The sequence below is a fragment of the Ammodytes marinus genome (genome assembly GCF_949987685.1).
Source record: "Ammodytes marinus genome assembly, chromosome: 14".
Classification (NCBI taxonomy): Eukaryota; Metazoa; Chordata; class Actinopteri; order Uranoscopiformes; family Ammodytidae; genus Ammodytes; species Ammodytes marinus.
The window spans coordinates 27,003,701-27,020,949 of NC_137218.1; the positions used below are offsets into that span (position 1 = coordinate 27,003,701).

Sequence of the window (17,249 nt, forward strand, 5' to 3'; positions counted from 1 at the left end):
TGTCTGGCTCTCTTCCTCTGCCCTCTAGAACCAGGCCAAGTGAAGCTGACTGGATTGTAAAAACTGAAGGTAATAACACGGTCCCTGAACATTCCAGAGTCAAAGTGAGACACAATAAGACAAAATGGCTAAGCAGTTAGAGTACCATGCCTTTAGTGTAACCTCCCCTTCTGTTACCTTCCCATATGGGGAGCAGCCACGGCGGGCTTATTAATCCCGTGGGAGGCAGGGGGACAGAGGATGAGTATGTATGCTCTGGGCCAAGGCACTGGGTCTATAGTGCACAACCCCCCTCCCCACCCCCCACCCCCCCACCTCCACTTCCACTCCCTCCTCCACTGCCATCTGTTTCCTGCCCAGCACTCTGGCTTAAGTCCCTCCCTGAGCCTCCGTCTCTCCTGCTCTTCTGGCTGGCTGAGGGAATTTGCCCCTAATCAGCCGTTACAATATCTCAAACACTGCACACAGGCTCTGAATGTACATGTACGTATAATACATTCATTGTGCATTTTCAATTTCTTAGTGTACTGTACAAGGTTCACATTGGTCTAATTGTAGAAATTGAATGTTTGCTGCAAATTCGGCCCGATGAAAATATTTAAAATCACCCCAAAACCAAAACCTGCACGTATAAAGACGTATTGGAAAGAAGCAATCATGCCTAGGCCCGGATCTTAAGGAGCAATGTGATTGCAGGCCTGGTCTGGCCATGGGGGAGGAGGGAGGAGGGAGGAGGGAGGAGGGAGGAGGGACAATCACATTTAAGCACGGCACGGATCGACCGGGCCAAGTGTTAGTGCGCCCTTAGACAGGCGGACCACCATCAGCATGAACAGAAATCCAGTGTCAGATTCTAACACACTTACACTGAGGGGTAACTACATCACACATCCATTTCTCACTCACTCTAATCCTGTCCATCACCCAGATTTCCCCCGTTCTGTTGCAAATCATATTTGTTGCCACTGAATAAATGGCTCACATCTTCACAAACCCTTTGAACAACTGCACACCTACCAAAGCTAGAAGGCCAGGGTCCAGTGCATGCAAGGGGGGATAGGCCTTCTTCAACTCCATGTTCATTACTGAATTGCGGATGGGTTGAATTTACGGTAGAACTTAGCGTTGCCTTTCTATCCAACTCCAGTGAGCTGTATGATCTCATACGCTTTTTGATTCAAAATAAGATCTTCAAGAGAACCTATAGAATTCATGATCCAGGACTTGTACCCTGCCTTCCCCCAAGTAGAGGTAGATTCTCCTGTTTCTCTCCCTAATGGAAAAAGCAATGGGCATGAAATTTCCCCTGACAGCGGACTGCTTTAAAGCCAGGCAGCCCAAAAATTTGCTCCACACTGTGAGGTTAATCGATGCGCAGCGTTTGCAAGACTGAGGATAGAATACAGATCCAATTGTGCAGATGCAAAAACACTGACAGACTACATTCACTGAACTTTAGGAACAATCTAAAGGTTCACATTTGTTTGCTTGCATGCCTTGCTTTTCTCTGGTTAAAAAACACCTGTGAATGTACATCTCCCTAATGTGGAGCAGGACGAAATAAATGTTACAAGGGTGTAGAGCTGTTTGGTGGTTGCATTCATTGGAGACCAGTATGGGACCGACGGGGCCACTTGCTTTCACTGATCCAGTATAGGTCTGGGAGAGGCCTGACTCACTTGAAAAACATGGTACACTATTCTGCACTATAAACCTAGTACGTTGAATAGGAAGCACACCCAGGGATTGCGTTCTTTTTTTAATGTATTCCTTTAGAAAACACATGTTGGAAGTAGTCTGTGACATTTCGCGCGGTCGGAGCCTACTCATGTTTGACAAACCCTTCCTGCCAGTTAGCGCTACTGTCGCTAACCTAAAACCAATCCATACTGTATCTATCTAACAGGAGAATAAGTCATTACAAGCTTATACATTGTGCACCTCTAAGACACATTTATATATTTCTCCATTTCTTCATAATGGTGTCTTCTACGGAGAGGAAACTATAGCAAGACATTCTCCCTGCTGCAAAAACAATAATCGACCAATAACATTGCTGCAGCGTATCACATGACTATAAGGTCTACTGATGTAAGACGACAGCCTGTAACTTCCCTATTGCTAAAGAAAAGCCAATCATGACAATAAAAACTGCTCAGGAGTGTGAGTCAACAGAAGCTCTTTTATGGCTACTGGAAAGCCTTGGAGAGAGAAAAGGGCTGGCAGTGCGTCCATTGTTTATCAGATTGGTTAATATAAGTGGGTCCCTGTGGTAAATAGCGTCTCTTTATTGCTAGCGACAGATGCTCTGACTCCAACACAATGGCAATAGTAAAATGTCCCACTTTATCTCCATCTCCTGGCTTAAGGCTGCTGCCTATGATCACAGGCTGCACAGCGTAACAAGGGTGAAGTGGCAGCGTGCACATTGCCTCATCAACACACTCTGCCTCCACCTCCGACAACACATTTATTAGTATTCCAGTACGGGGAAATTAACTGTAGGCAATTTATGTTAATGTATGAAGTTGGCTTGCTTGTTAGGAGTACTCTTTTCTTTTTGAATTGTATTCTCTTGAATCTAATCTTTAAAAAAAATGTGTGTGTGTGTGTGTGTGTGTGTGTGTGTGTGTGTGTGTGTGTGTGTGTGTGTGTGTGTGTGTGTGTGTGTGTGTGTGTGTGCGTGTGTGTGTTTGTGTTCTACTTTTAACAAAATAGAAAGGATTTCTGCAATGGTAACTGGGAACTGATTGCGTCTAGTTTAATCAGCCTTATTAGCATAAAGCACAGTAAAATGGCATCATCGCATTCATGACAGAAGTGCAAATTCGACTGATTGCAGAAGTTTTAAATTGCCGACTAAATCAAGGTTGGAAAACTTTTTATAGTAGCATTGTACCGATAAATTAACTTCACTTTAATGGAGCTGCTACAGAGCAATAATAAAGGAGAAAAATACAATCCTGAAACAAAGGAGATATACTGTAAGTTATGCTGGTGGTAGATACATACATGTACGTTCCTATTACAGATGATCAAAATGTAGTATGACTTTGTTACACAAATAAACTCCCTTAATATTCCTTCAAATGATAAGGTATCATTTAAGAATTTGATGTAACTTTTCAATCATGACAGATAATGACGGTTATACCATCCTGGATGATGGACAGTTTTACCTTAATGTCCTGTCGTGATTCATTCACTAATGGTTAATTAGATTAAAGTCAGAATTGTGAAATATGCTCCAATTTAAGAGTTATTGCAGCTCACTCAAGATACAGTTACAAATTGAAATGGTCTTTTTTTTATAGTTTTATAAGTGTCTGCAAAATAGATTTATTTAGTCTGCTGCAACAACATTACTTAACAACTTTGTAATAACTATGCATATTTCCCTTAATCAAAAAGTAACCAGACATCCCAATAAATCATAAAATATCATTTCTTTTTCAGATTTTCCATAAAGAAAGAATGACAAAGCAATTAAAGCTAAATCAATGGATATTAAGACATTGTTTTATCGAGGGCCTGGTTTCCCTGTCAACATTTGATTAAAATGCAAAACCATGTAGTGTTAAAGCTAATCTTGACATAGCGTGCCAATGGTTTGCAGCACATGTCTTGAGGGAGCAGGCCCTCCCATGCTGCCTTCTTTGTGTAAATGGGACACAATTAGGTCTGGGTAATTGCTTGTGGTTGCTTGATCAAAGTGGTGACAGACAGAGAGGGTTGGGAGACAATAAAGGAGGTGACAGCGTGAGATGTTAAGAGGATGTCCTTCATTGACAACAGTAATGTGTTTCCTTCCCCCATGTCTAATGTACCTCTCAGCACAACACACGCTTTAATGTGTCTGCACAATACCCCACAACACATTTCACAAAAGCATGTCACTGTGGAGGCGATATTCTGAGTTAAACTATCAGTAAATGCTAGCCTGGCTCCGCCCGCCTACCTACTTCCGCCCAAATTTCATTTTCCCTTCAGTAGTCAGTCTGGTGGTGGGTCGTATTAGTGAGATTCTTCCGAACAGATTTCTAAGTATCCAATCAGCGAACAGAGGAAGTGGCTGAGAACGATGAGGGTCGAAGTCGCGCTCCAGTTTCAGTTGAATGCTGCGTTCCCTTACGCTCGGAACTCGGACATTTCCGACTTGTTAGTTCCGAGTTCCGACCTGTCTGTGTTCCAGTGCATCTGCTCGGGAAAGTATGGAGGCCTACAACCTTTCTCATCCAAATAACTAAACGTTAGGCTCTAACAAGTTACCGTTGCCAGGTACCGGTAGATCCATAGACTACAATATGTAGTGAAGTCGGAAATTTCCGAGTTCCCTGAACGCACCGTCAGAAGCCGGCTCACGACCAAACATTATGCGATTGGTTGGCAGATCCAGAGTGGCACTGAGCAGATCCAATAGTTTTAAACTTCAACAGACACCCGCCTCCAAGTGAGTGAACGTTTGCCAATTACAGCACTTCCAGACCTTCTGTACAAATGAAATGAAGTACGATGGTCTGGTAGCGCCAGGCTAAGTAAATGCTTTATGATAACCTTATTTACAATATTTTCAGAAGTAAAATAAATAAATAAATAAATAAAATGGTAAAATGGTAAATGGACTTGACTTATATAGCGCTTTTTAGCCGATTTTCTCAGCCCCAAAGCGCTTTACATATCTTACCACATTCACCCATTCATATACACACACTCATACACCAATGGCAGTAGCTGCCATGCAAGGCGCTCTCTGTACCATCGGGAGCAATTTGGGGTTCAGTGTCTTGCCCAGGGACCCTTCGACATGATGAAATAGTCTAACTGAGTCCAGGGTTTTGTGGAGCTAGAGATAGAGGGCTTGGTGGAGGGAGGCTGCCACCTAATATCCCCACTCCTCCACAGCACAATATCAGGTTTGAATCCACAGTCTGTAGCTGTATGTCTGGCACACACTGTCTGATACAGCTTCTAAATAATTCACTGTCCAATGTCCATGTCTATATGTGAGTAAACCCAATCCCAGGAGAGAGTGGTTAGCGTAGATACACACAGGCTATAACTTGCTGTTTGAGGGCTACAGACATGGCAGGCGCTCTCACTGTCGCCTACACAGACTCAAAGTCCATATTGTACATGAGATTTGACAAACAGGGGATGTCCTCTTCTGTAGTATGTATGTATCTATTGTGACATGTTTTTCACAATTAAACCTTAAGATGAGCAACTTTTAAATGTTTCTGAAACTCAATTGTACTCTGATGATCACAAAATGACCTGTAACAGCAAACCAGACCAGGGACAGCTAAAATAATGCTATTTTTATATAGTTTGTGGTAATGCCTTTGCTCTGGTCCCATCTCCCATGAATTAAAGACAAGTTGGCATACGGCAGGCAGACCGGAACTTCCCTTTACTTTGCTTCATCGATATTGCTTCAAATATACTCTTATTTTCTTCACATTGTGTTACATTGAAATCACCTCGGGAGGACTTGCCACTTTTCTTGACCCATTTTGTATTATTATGATAATTATTATTTATGTTATGATGTATTCCTCTTCGTGCTGACAATGATAGCCCAGGTGGTGTTAAAGTGGCCAGTAATCTGAGTTAATAGAGAAATCAATGGCTGAAATAAAAAACGCAAGCTGCCGGAGAACTGTAGCGGTGAATAACACAAACACACACACACTGGTACTTAGCTATGTCTGTTAAAGTGGCTTATTTATTATTTACCAAGAGCTATTTGGTCATAATGCCTGTAATCATCTCAGTATGGAGGCTTCAGATGGATGATCGTTCAATCAAACACACACATCGGCATACACACACACACACACACACACACACACACACACACACACACACACACACACACACGTATGTGGGAACATGCATGTAGAACTGTGGGAACATAGACAGGCTACAAGCACAAGTGCGTAGAGAGCCACATTGGTCAAACATCACTCACACACGCACGCACGCACGCACGCACACACGCACACACACACACACACACACACACACACACACACACACACACACACACACACACACACACACACACACACATCTTTACATAATCATAGAAAGATTGATTGATTCAACCCTCCCCCATAACAGCTGTGTGACTGTGTGTGTCAGTGTTCTGACAATGACACACAAAGACAATTAATATAACGGTGTAACTCTAAAACCGAGTGCATTGCATGGACTTTACTACTAGGTCAATCCAGCTGTATGCATCCACCAGTACACCCCCCTCTGAGCCCAGGATAAAGGCTAAACACACTGTTATTTCATGTCTGGGGCCCCGCTCTAAATAAGGGAACGGCAGGGTGACAAACTGCAGCAGGCTAAAAAAAGGCTGATATGAATTCCCGTGGTGCAAAGAAAAAAGATTGGAAAAGGTCAGAGGAGCCTGTATTCATCTTTTCACCTTTCTACTGTTTTTTTTCCCTCTATGCGTCCTTGCTGGCCTTCCTCCCAATCTTCCAGAGGGAAAAATAAAAAGGAATCGTGCCAACGCAGGGCGGCTCGGCACTGATGACATTTTGTCTGCTGCTGTGTTTCACTCACGGTGAACTCATTGTCAGTCATTACACGCCACCCACTGACAATTTTTTTTTTACATGGAGCAATTATAAGGCTGTTTATTTTAAACAGTACGTGATCCAAATACATGTTACATGAGGATTGGACGTGATTTACACACAGACCAATAAGAACTGCTATCTGAGGCTAGCAGCAGGGGATAACAGCTAAGTTAGTTTACCCCTTATAAATACACTTTCCAATGGCTGCGAGAGGGGAGGTTAATAACTAATAGGGGAGGTGGGGTCAATCTTTTGGAATTCATTTTCATTCTTGGGGTCACGATTCGATTAAAAAAAACGATTCAAATCGATTCCTGATTAAAACATTTATTTCTTGATTCAGGTCAAAGGAGGATTCAGGATCTCCTCCAGTCCACTGTGTACTAAGAGGTGTTACGGCAAATTATGTCACAAAAGCAAATTAAAGTCCCATGTCTTATCTATCTTCAGTTTATGTCTATTTTAATGTGAAGCTTGTAATGCATGTGATTTTAAAGGTCAACATTACAGGTGGCAGCCAAAAAAATAAATAAATGTAATCCGTTTAAAAATCACACAAGATAGGAATGGGCGAAATATACATGAATGGATTTATTTTACCAGCCCTAGTAACAAAACAAGCCTTATAGAGGCTGCTGTGTCTCATTTCCTCATTGGAGAGCTGCTACCTGAGTCATCCTCTCATCTCTCTCCACCTCCTCACCCACTCAGGATGAAGGCAGCTGTGGAGGGGCTCACTTCACCCACTCACTCTCTCTCTCTGTCTCTCTGTGTGCTTTATCTCCACAATCTAATCTACTGCCGCAGGATTCAACAGGCGTTCACAGGAAAAAACTAAAACCATCCTAAAACAATCAACTGTGTGTGTGTGTCTGTCTGTCTGTCTGTCTGTCTGTCTGTCTGTCTGTCTGTCTGTCTGTCTGTCTGTCTGTCTGTCTGTCTGTCTGTCTGTCTGTCTGTCTGTCTGTCTGTCTGTCTGTCTGTCTGTCTGTCTGTGTGTGTGTGTGTGTGTGTGTGTGTGTGTGTGTGTGTGTGTGTGTGTGTGTGTGTGTGTGTGTGGGTGCGTGCGTGCGTGCGTGCGTGCGTGTGCGTGCGTGTGTGTGTGTGCAATAAAGCCTCACGATATGACACAGTCATGCTAATTTAAATATTGTGTCAAGCAAACTTTCCAATTAAAAGCTAGCTGGCCTAGTCAGTCATTTCTGCTGTTTTCGCTCGTTGGGTAATTAGATTATATTTTCTAGCGCTGTTCTCCTGACCCCATGTAAAATAACACTGTGCTGCTGATGACAATGAAACCCAAATCCAATGATTTTTCTACATGTTGTACTTGTTTCAAATCTGGTGTAAATACAAAGCCTAGGTTCTGTCAACAGGTATGTAAACAAAGCGTATGTTAACAAAGTGGGCCAACCATACTGTAGCTAGCAACATGCCATTTTGCAGAGCCTAGGCTGTGTATTAACAGTGGATTTTCAGACAGGTAGCAGATCTTGAGGAGATTTTCACTGATTTGGACGAAAAAGTCATTTTGACCACTTGCGTTCTCTAACATCTTTAGAGCGTGTATTAGAGTATGAAAACTGAATGTATTTTGCAGTAGAAGTGGAAGTGTGGTGTGTGTTTGCTGAAGAGACCATAGGGTGCGATGGATGTGTGTGTGTGTGTGTGTGTGTGTGTGTGTGTGTGCGTGCGTATCAGTTTTCCGGAGTCAGCACGGCAGATGGTTTTGTGTTGAGGGTGTGTTTGCTGCAGCAGCTGCTCTCCTTGCACCTTTCTCCATTCTTCTCACACACACACACACACACACGCACACGCACACGCACACGCACACGCACACGCACACGCACACACACACAGCCCTCCTGAAATGTACACCGGGATCACCTGATGGAACCAGACACTGATCCCCAATCCATTATTCATGATCTGACCGAGAAGCATCCACATGAGCATCATAATATGCAGTAAATTCCTACCACCCCTCCTCACATCCACCACTCACTCTCTCTCTCTGATTTCTTTCACACAGCTACAGGTTTGTCCAACCAAAAAGGCCACGTAGCCTGTGACATCATTCTAAAATTATCAGGGAAATATCTCAGCGAATATAGGAATAAAAGAAATTATTAAGAGTTATCCCTCCCCCTCACTGAGAGGAGATCTCAGTGAAAACTTCAAAGCAGCTCTGAAGTCAGTGGGATAGAGGACGGGGAGCCCCTAGGGGGACAGTACCACACACACACACACACAAAAACACACACACACACACACACACACACACAAACACACACACACACAAAGATGGCTAACAAGCAGTCAAACAGTGCCCTTTGAGCAGTAACCGGGTGACAGCTTCAAACGCGCCCAACTCGAAAAAATACGTTTTTCATGAGTGAATTTACTTCCATAATGCAGTTTCATGCTCCCGTTTTACTGCATATCTATTGCCCGAATACACACTCACACACACACACACACACACACACACACACACACACACACACACACACACACACACACACACACACACACACACACACACACACACACACACCAGCACCGGTATGCACATGCACACAAGCCCCCCCAAGTCTGTTAAAAAAGAAAAAAACACAAATGCCTGGTAGACAAGAAGGCATTGATCTGAAAGGATAATAAGTCAGCTAATATTTAATTTGGTGATAACAGATCTAAGGAAAAAAACCAATGAATTAAACTCTCTCATATTTAACAATTAGCTGCAGAAGGACAAAGTTGATTAGATAGCCCCACAGAGAAAGAAAGTAAAAGTTGGATTGAATTATTCATTTTTTAGATTACTTGTTCTACATATGATCTGAAGTATTTCTTCTTCTTGATGGGGAGGAATGTGGGGCTACGCGCTCCCTTTGATCAGCAGATGTCTCTTGATCTTTCCCAGTGTCTTAAATGTTTTTCACAGCGGGAGGCCGACCTCAGACAGGAAAAGTTACATCACAAACGCAAAGAATCCAAATGGAGAGTGATTTGAAAAGAGGAAGCCAGAGGAGGAAGGGCCCTAAACAGACGGAGGCCGAGGCCAGTCTTGGCACTGTGTTAACCCCATACGAGAGAGAGCCACAGCCTGGTGGTGTGGCTATATGGAGATGAGTCATACTCTGTAGCAATCATACAGTGAGACAGAGAAGGCTGTGTGAGGGGAAAGGGACAGTGTTCTAAACAACAACAGGAAGGTTAGCTGGTTGTAGTTTGTCTGAGCTTGATCTCTAACTGCTGTAACTTGGGTCAGAAATGGCCCTCTTTCTTAAGGTTAAAATTCATTCTGATGCATTACCTGTTGACACAGTTACAAGGGAAGAGTAGCGTGCTATTTTTTTCAGCCTGAGCGCATTGGAACAGGAAGCCAGAAGGATGGGGGGGGGGGGGTTCTTACGGGGGCTATTCATCTAAGGTAACACAGTAATGTTAGAGAGAGGGGTGCTGCAGGTTATGCTGACAACAACAGCAACACACCACAGCAATGTGTGGCTTGTGACATCATATAGGTAGAGAAATCTGACCGGGGTTTTTGAACACAGGTCTTCAGAAAAGTGGAGGCGGAGAGAAAGAGAGAGGGTTGTTTTTTTCTTATACTTTGGAAGTCTGCTGTCACACAGGGTGCCCATGTTAATGTTAAAAAGAAACACATGAAAAAGTGAATTTTGCATAATGGGTGACCTTTAAAACGGTTCAGTTGGCTTGCTGTAATCCTTCCTCCTGTTCATACAGGTGGCTATAACAAGGGCCTTTTTTATTTTTATTTTTTTCTAAAGATATTTGTTGTCATATGGAAGTCGTTGTAAAATATTTTCTGGCGGTATATTAAAGGAGAAGTAAGTGATTTGGTCCTTTTAAGCTAACATCCTGTCAGTGACGACAGTTAGCAGTCCTCTCCCTCGTCCCTACGTCACCACCACATGAACATGCAGCCGTCTTCATCAGATAGTGAGCAGCGAGTCATCGGCAACAGAGACCCGCCTCTTTATGACGCTCTGTCTCCTGATTGGATTAAAACGAGCGGGATACTCAAAATGTTATCTGGCAATTACTGCAAATCTGAATGACTGGGAGACCTGTGTTATGAACTGCGCATAATGTTTTTTTTTTTTAAAGATATTTTTTGGGCATTTTTATGCTTTATTGATAGTGTAGAGACAGAGTTGAAATGGGGCAGAGAGGGGAGTGACATGCAGAGAACAACCGCGGGCTGGAATCGAACCCGGGTCCACTGCTGGCCGAGGCCCATGGGGGGACGCCCTACCAACTGACCTAAAGGCGCCCCCACAAGGGCCTTTTTTCTAAATGCTTCCAATTCACAGCAGGTCATGTGCAACAAACAAAAAAACAGAAATGTGTTCCAAAGCTCTGTGAAGCTAGCCTGGCTCCGCCCGCCTACCTACTTCCGCTCAATTTTAATTTCACTTCAGTAGTCAGTCTGGGGCTGGGGTGTATTCATGAGCTACTGCTCATCCAGATTTTTGGCGGTCCAATCAGCGAACAGAGCGAGTGGCTGAGAACGGTGACGTCGAAGTCGCGCTCCAGTTTCAGTTGAATGCTTCGTTCCTTTATACTCGGAACTCAGAAATTCCCGACTTGGTAGTTCCGAGTTCCGACCTGTCTGTGTTCCAGTGCATCTGCTCTGGAAAGTATGGACGGCGACAACCCTTCTCATCCAAATAACTAAACGTCAGGCTCTATCGTTTAGTTACCGTTGCCAGGTACCGGTAGATCCATAGACTACAATATGTAGTGAAGTCGGAAATTTCCGAGTTCCCTGTACAACTGGAACGCACGACCAAACGTTATGCAATTGGTTGGCTGATCCAGAGTGGCACTGGGCAGATCCAATAGTTTTAAACTTCAACAGACACCCACCTCCAAGTGAGTAAACGTTTGCCAATGGAAGAGTTCCAGACCTTCTGTACAAATGAAATGAAGTACGATGGTCTGGTTGGACCAGGCTAAATGAAGTACGATGGTCTGGTTGGACCAGGCTAAATGAAGTACGATGGTCTGGTTGGACCAGGCTAAATGAAGTACGATGGTCTGGTTGGACCAGGCTAAATGAAGTACGATGGTCTGGTTGGACCAGGCTAAATTAAGTACGATGGTCTGGTAGGACCAGGCTAAATGAAGTACGATGGTCTGGTTGGACCAGGCTAAATGAAGTACGATGGTCTGGTTGGACCAGGCTAAATGAAGTACGATGGTCTGGTTGGACCAGGCTACTGTGAAGCTGCAGTGGCATGAGACCTCCGAGGTCTGACTTTGACAAATCAAGTGGGTTCATTTTTAGAAATGAAATGTACTCTTTTTCTACCGATAAAACATCACTTTGGAAAACAACCACCTGGTTTGTGTTTGTGCAGAAGCCTCATGTTTACTTCAAATCAACTTCAGGCCTCATAGCATAATTGCCTAAATCATATTTACTCTACTCTTCTTTTACTCTACATTTACTCTATTCTACATCTACTCTACTCTATAATCCTTAAAATATGACTTAGGCAAATATGCTATTAGGCTAACGAAAAGTAGATGTAGAATAGAGTAGATGTAGAATAGAGTAGATGTAGAGTAAAAGTAGAGTAGAGTAAATATGATTTAGGCAATTATGCTATGAGGCTAAAGATTTTAAAGTGTAATTTGTCCCTGATAAGAAACCATCTTGCATAGGTATGAACAAGAGGAATGATGACAGCAGCAGTGTTTCCCCCAGCGCTTTATAGTTAAGGCGGCCGCGTTAACAAAACCAGCCCCCCGCCTTGACTACTGACCGACCAAAAAAAAATAAAAAATTAAATCTTTATTTTTTTTATTTTTAGTGCTGCACAATTAATGTACTAGCAAGCGCGATGTGTGATTTTTCATGGTCAGAAATGCGCGAAAGGCCGTGATTTGCGGTAAATAAATGTGCACATATGTCTCCAAGCGTTTCTCTCTGCTCAGACTATCAGCTGCTCTGTGTCGGGGGCTCTGCGCGCGCGACCGTCCCGCGCTGCGCGCGACTACGGCATGTACGCGGGAAACGAGCAGCAGCAAACCGACATTTAACCTGTGGCGATAATAAACGCAGTGCGGTTCTATGGGGATATTTAGCTGAACAGAAAGAAGTGCTCTGCAAAGCTAGACTAGTTTAACACTCCACATCACCGTGGCAACACAACTTATCGGCTCATACAGCGCAGAGAAAAGTCTGATACATGCATGAGAGTGATGGCCCAGGCACCTTTCAGTAAGTTTACAGAAGTGCACACTGTAACTGTCTTTGAAATGCATTTAGTAATTTTAAGGGGAAAACACTTTGTATTATTTCAATTATTGAATTATTTTTAAAACAGCATGCTAGTGTAGCCATACAAGATTTATTTTTCTGAATTTTAAATGCTGCTTTATTTTTATGTTTTAAATTTGGAAATACATGTTCCAAAACAACCAATAACCTCTGTATTTAAAAAGAAATCAAGCAAGTAGGCTAATAATAACCATATATGAATTAATCGCATCACAGTATGCCTATTGTCCACAATAATCTCACAACAGCCCCCCATCCAAAAAGGAACTTTAAAAAGCACTTTGATACACATGTTAAGTGTATGGTCCATTATTTTTATTTAGTGTGTCTGCATGGTATTGCACCAAAACAGTAGAACTTTTCTTTAATTGTATTTTGTACCGTCTGCATGTTTGCACAAAATGTGCACATAGCAAACAAAATTGCACAACTGTAAGGTCAGTGTCATTCAAATAAACAGAACTATTTCTTTAGGGCGCATTGGCATCTTTGAGCAAAATACCCCCAAAATTTTGGCCGCGGCGCCGAGCGCCGCGCCTCCTGTACAGCTAGACAGTGACCACCTTGACTAAGACATTTCCTGGGGGAAACACTGAGCAGGCTATATTTCTATTTCAATATTCATGCCAGCACCTGGCTATTGACTTTAAATTGTAAACTCAATCTTAAGGCTACACAGCGTTTGGTCAATACATGAAAGATCCATAATGTCAACCAGTGTGGATCTGGTTTTTGGCATAAATGAAATGAGCTCCAAATCATTTGCGGTTTTGAATCTAGTATCTGCTGATGTTTCCTTCCTTAATCTAAAAGCAATACATTTCACTGCACATTGGTATCTGTTAGTTTTAGAGGGCTGAGAGCAGGATTTCACTTTGTTAATAACACAGTATGTGCTTTGTCCATACATCTGGAAGAGATCCTGTTACACCAAAATCAACACACTGTGACTAAACACAGAGAAGAAAAAGCACGACAAAATAGTGCCAAGGATAAAAAAAACAACAACAAAACAACAAATGCAGCAAAATTGATGGTGCAAATACGCTTTCTCCATTTACTTTTTTTCTTTAACTTTTTTTTTAAAGATGTGAGTTATGGTTTTTGTACGAATGTTGAATGGCAAAGCCAAAATAAAAGACGACTCATAAGGGGACGTTTCACATCCGCTGTATCCAATTGATACAGCAGTAAAATACTCTTTACATAGATATACACAAGCATTTTTTTTCTCACATTGAGAGACAAGCAACGCAGTCTGGCAAAGCCTTTTGAAATAAACATGAATGAGTTACCACCTGCAGTGAGCGCATACAGCCCGCCACCTCCTTGACAACTCAAGAGTAATGTTTTCGAAAGTCAGAACTCTTATGCTTCTTGAAAAAAATCCATTCACGGCTGTCACAACCTTCATGTGCTTTAACAATGCAGTGATGTGTGTGGATTATCTTTTCTGTTTCTCTTCAAAACACACTATCAGACCATATCATTTCATTCATTTTCCTTTATTTAACCTTGATAGATCAATTGAGGGCTCTTTTACAATGACTCATATCGTCATGAGATGGAGTCTATTGTGCTTTGACACTTGGTAAATGGTCCTTGCCTGAAACATTTTAGCTTGATAAAAGCTACTGCCCTGTTCATCTGTCCCCCCCCCCCCCGCCCCCCGAGCGCTGGATCTGCCCTTCAGGAGAGCAGAAGCAGAGGGAAGTAGGACAGCAGGAGGAGAGGAGAGGAGGGGAAGGAGAGGAGAAGAGGAGAGGAGAGCTACAGAGGCATGCTGATAGAGGTCACTCCAATGCAGCAGCAGTGTATGGTTTGGGGGGGGTATCACTTAGAGATGAATCGGTCTGCCTATTAATCAGGCCGATGAATAGCATTTTGAGATCATCGGCACGGCCAAAACCTGTGTTCACAAGGCAACATATTTCAAATAAAGAAATGCAGGCAGCTAATAGTCAGAGTGGCTGCTGCCGTGGAGCCACAACAACAACAACAACACAAACTGGATAACAACGTGATATCAGCATAATAGATGGGCTGTGATCTGATCTCTAGACATGGCTATTGGCTATTGAAAAAGACATATACATAGGTTGGACCACGTATCTGTAATGCTCATCTAGGAACAATGTATGAATAGAGAGGCGGGCAGAGGGACAGATGCTTTGTGGAGAGAAAGAGGATGAGAGTGACATTTCTCCCTCTCACATCTCTACAAGATAATCCCTCTATCAGCCTGTTACCTCACCTGGCTGGGCCCATCTATCTCGCTCCCAACACACGGACAAAATGGAAGGCTGCATTCTGTCCTCCATACACTCAATCTGTATTTTTAGTTTTGTCCGTATATATAATCCTGGAGATAGGCTACTAGAGCATTTGGTCAGCACTATCACCGGCCCCCCGTCACTCACACAGCCACTGCTGACTTTTCCTTTTTTAACCTGAGGTGCGTGTCACAGACTGATTGCTGATCTGCGGGATATTCATAAGGACAAAGAGTCTTTTGCCATGTCACCTAAAGCCCTATACTGGCTGTTGTTGTTGAACAGCAAGTGTATTGTAGGCTTAAGACTGCAGCAGGCATTCCTGAATGCAGACATACAGCAGGGTATCGTAATGCAATATGTGTGATGGATATAGTGTTTGTTTTCAGTTAGAGCTGAAACTCCTGATGATGATAATTGTCATTATCTATCCATTAGTTTCCATTAGTTTCTTAATTAATGAAATCTTTCGATTTTAAAATTGTCAGAAACTAACCAAAAAAGTAATCTATGATATGTTAATATACTACCCAAGGTATCATTCTTAACAAGCTTGTTTTGTCAGAGCAACAGTCCTAAAACAAATGTGCATATATTATGCTTTCAGTTATTCCTTTTTCTAATTTCAAATTTTTAGAAGTCCTTTTTTATCATAGGAAAATATGGGACATCCACTAGCCTAGCCTACTTGTCCACCCAACATACTGCTTTTGCATCGATGCCACTGTGATAAATAACCACATTCTATAAAAGTCGTTTCAATTTTCTGCTTCTTTCATATAGCCTGACATGCGAAAAATGAAAACACTGGGTTCCCCCGCATATAAACACGTTGAGTAAACTGTACTGAGAGTATGGTGGAGTGAGAGAGAGAGCACAATAATAACAATATGAGAGGAGTGACGGGCATGTTAAATGTCCCGCAGTCAGGATGGAGGGGGGGGGGGGGGAAGGAAAGAAAGGGACGGCAGCTGGCCGGCCCACGGGGGCAGCGGCGGCGGAAATACAAGATTTATAAAACAGCACCATCTGCACAGCGAGGAAAACAGAGTAGAGAGGCAGAAACACGCTCTCCGTATAGGTTACTACTGCCGCTCGTCACAGCGTCCCTGTTCCCTTCTCAATAAACTCACCACACACACACACACACACACACATGGTGAATATATGAGGTACAAATAGAACAAACTGCTAGCGTAAACACCGCCTTCATTCACACGGTATTCATGAACCAGGAAGGGACGGGGAGCTTATTATTCTCCAGTGATGCCTCGTAATTATCCCCGTTGCTTCCTTCAACCGCTCCTTGCTTCGCCTCGAGCTCACTACGGATAAACAACAACTCCTTACCTTTTCGCGTCTTTAGCCTCGCTGGAGTCGCTGTTTCCCGTCAGAAATGGCTGTATATTGTCTTCGGTATGGTCGGGAGTCGGGTGGGTGCTGATGCTGAGCCGCGGTCTAGCCCGCTGCCTGCATGCCTCCCTCCGCTCGGCTCGTGGTGCTGAAGTGGACAGCGCACTAGAGGAGATGATGATGGAACAAAAAAAGTCCCCAGTGCGCAGCTGCGGCGCCGCCTGCAGCACAGCGCCGCCTGTCGGCCGGGAGGAGCGTCTGCTGCTGCTGCTACAAAGAATGGACCAAAGAGTAGGCTAAATAGAAGTGCACTGGGATAGCGTCACCTAGCGTGAGTATTGTTGTTCCCTTAATGTTTTTGTGTCAACTACTTGGGGTTTAGTCACTATCTATGGGTTTAGTTCACACTTCTATATCATTGTGGTATTATTGATTTTCCCAATTGAATTTTGGCTAGTAGCCTAATCTTGATATGCCAGCCCTGATTTATAGTAGGCTAATATCAAATCATGGAGGACAAAATGAGTGTTTAATAACTTGTTATTACCTAGCCTACTTGCCAAGTAGTACATTATATACGAATGCAAATGTATTTAAGTTATCCCACGTTTCACAACTTTTGAGAAATATTGATCCCTCTTTCTAGATTCTTTGAAATTGATTCGATCCAAAAATACTTAATCTTCTTGAGTAGGCATACTCTGGCCTTTC

At 43.1% G+C, this 17,249-nt stretch overlaps 2 protein-coding genes across 2 annotated transcripts in view; both read right to left on the reverse strand.

The window, feature by feature from the left end:
* The window catches only part of atp2a3 (ATPase sarcoplasmic/endoplasmic reticulum Ca2+ transporting 3), a 333,837-nt gene that overhangs the window by 94,990 nt on the left and 221,598 nt on the right, over positions 1–17,249 (reverse strand). The gene's annotated exons all lie outside the window — the stretch shown is intronic.
* Positions 1–17,249, reverse strand: part of mlxipl (MLX interacting protein like) — a gene marked incomplete at both ends in the record, with an annotated part of 64,710 nt that overhangs the window by 14,659 nt on the left and 32,802 nt on the right. The window contains one exon of the mRNA XM_080041505.1: positions 16,536–16,808. Coding sequence (XP_079897631.1) covers positions 16,536–16,808 — 273 coding nt within the window. The remainder of the gene's footprint in view (positions 1–16,535; positions 16,809–17,249) is intronic.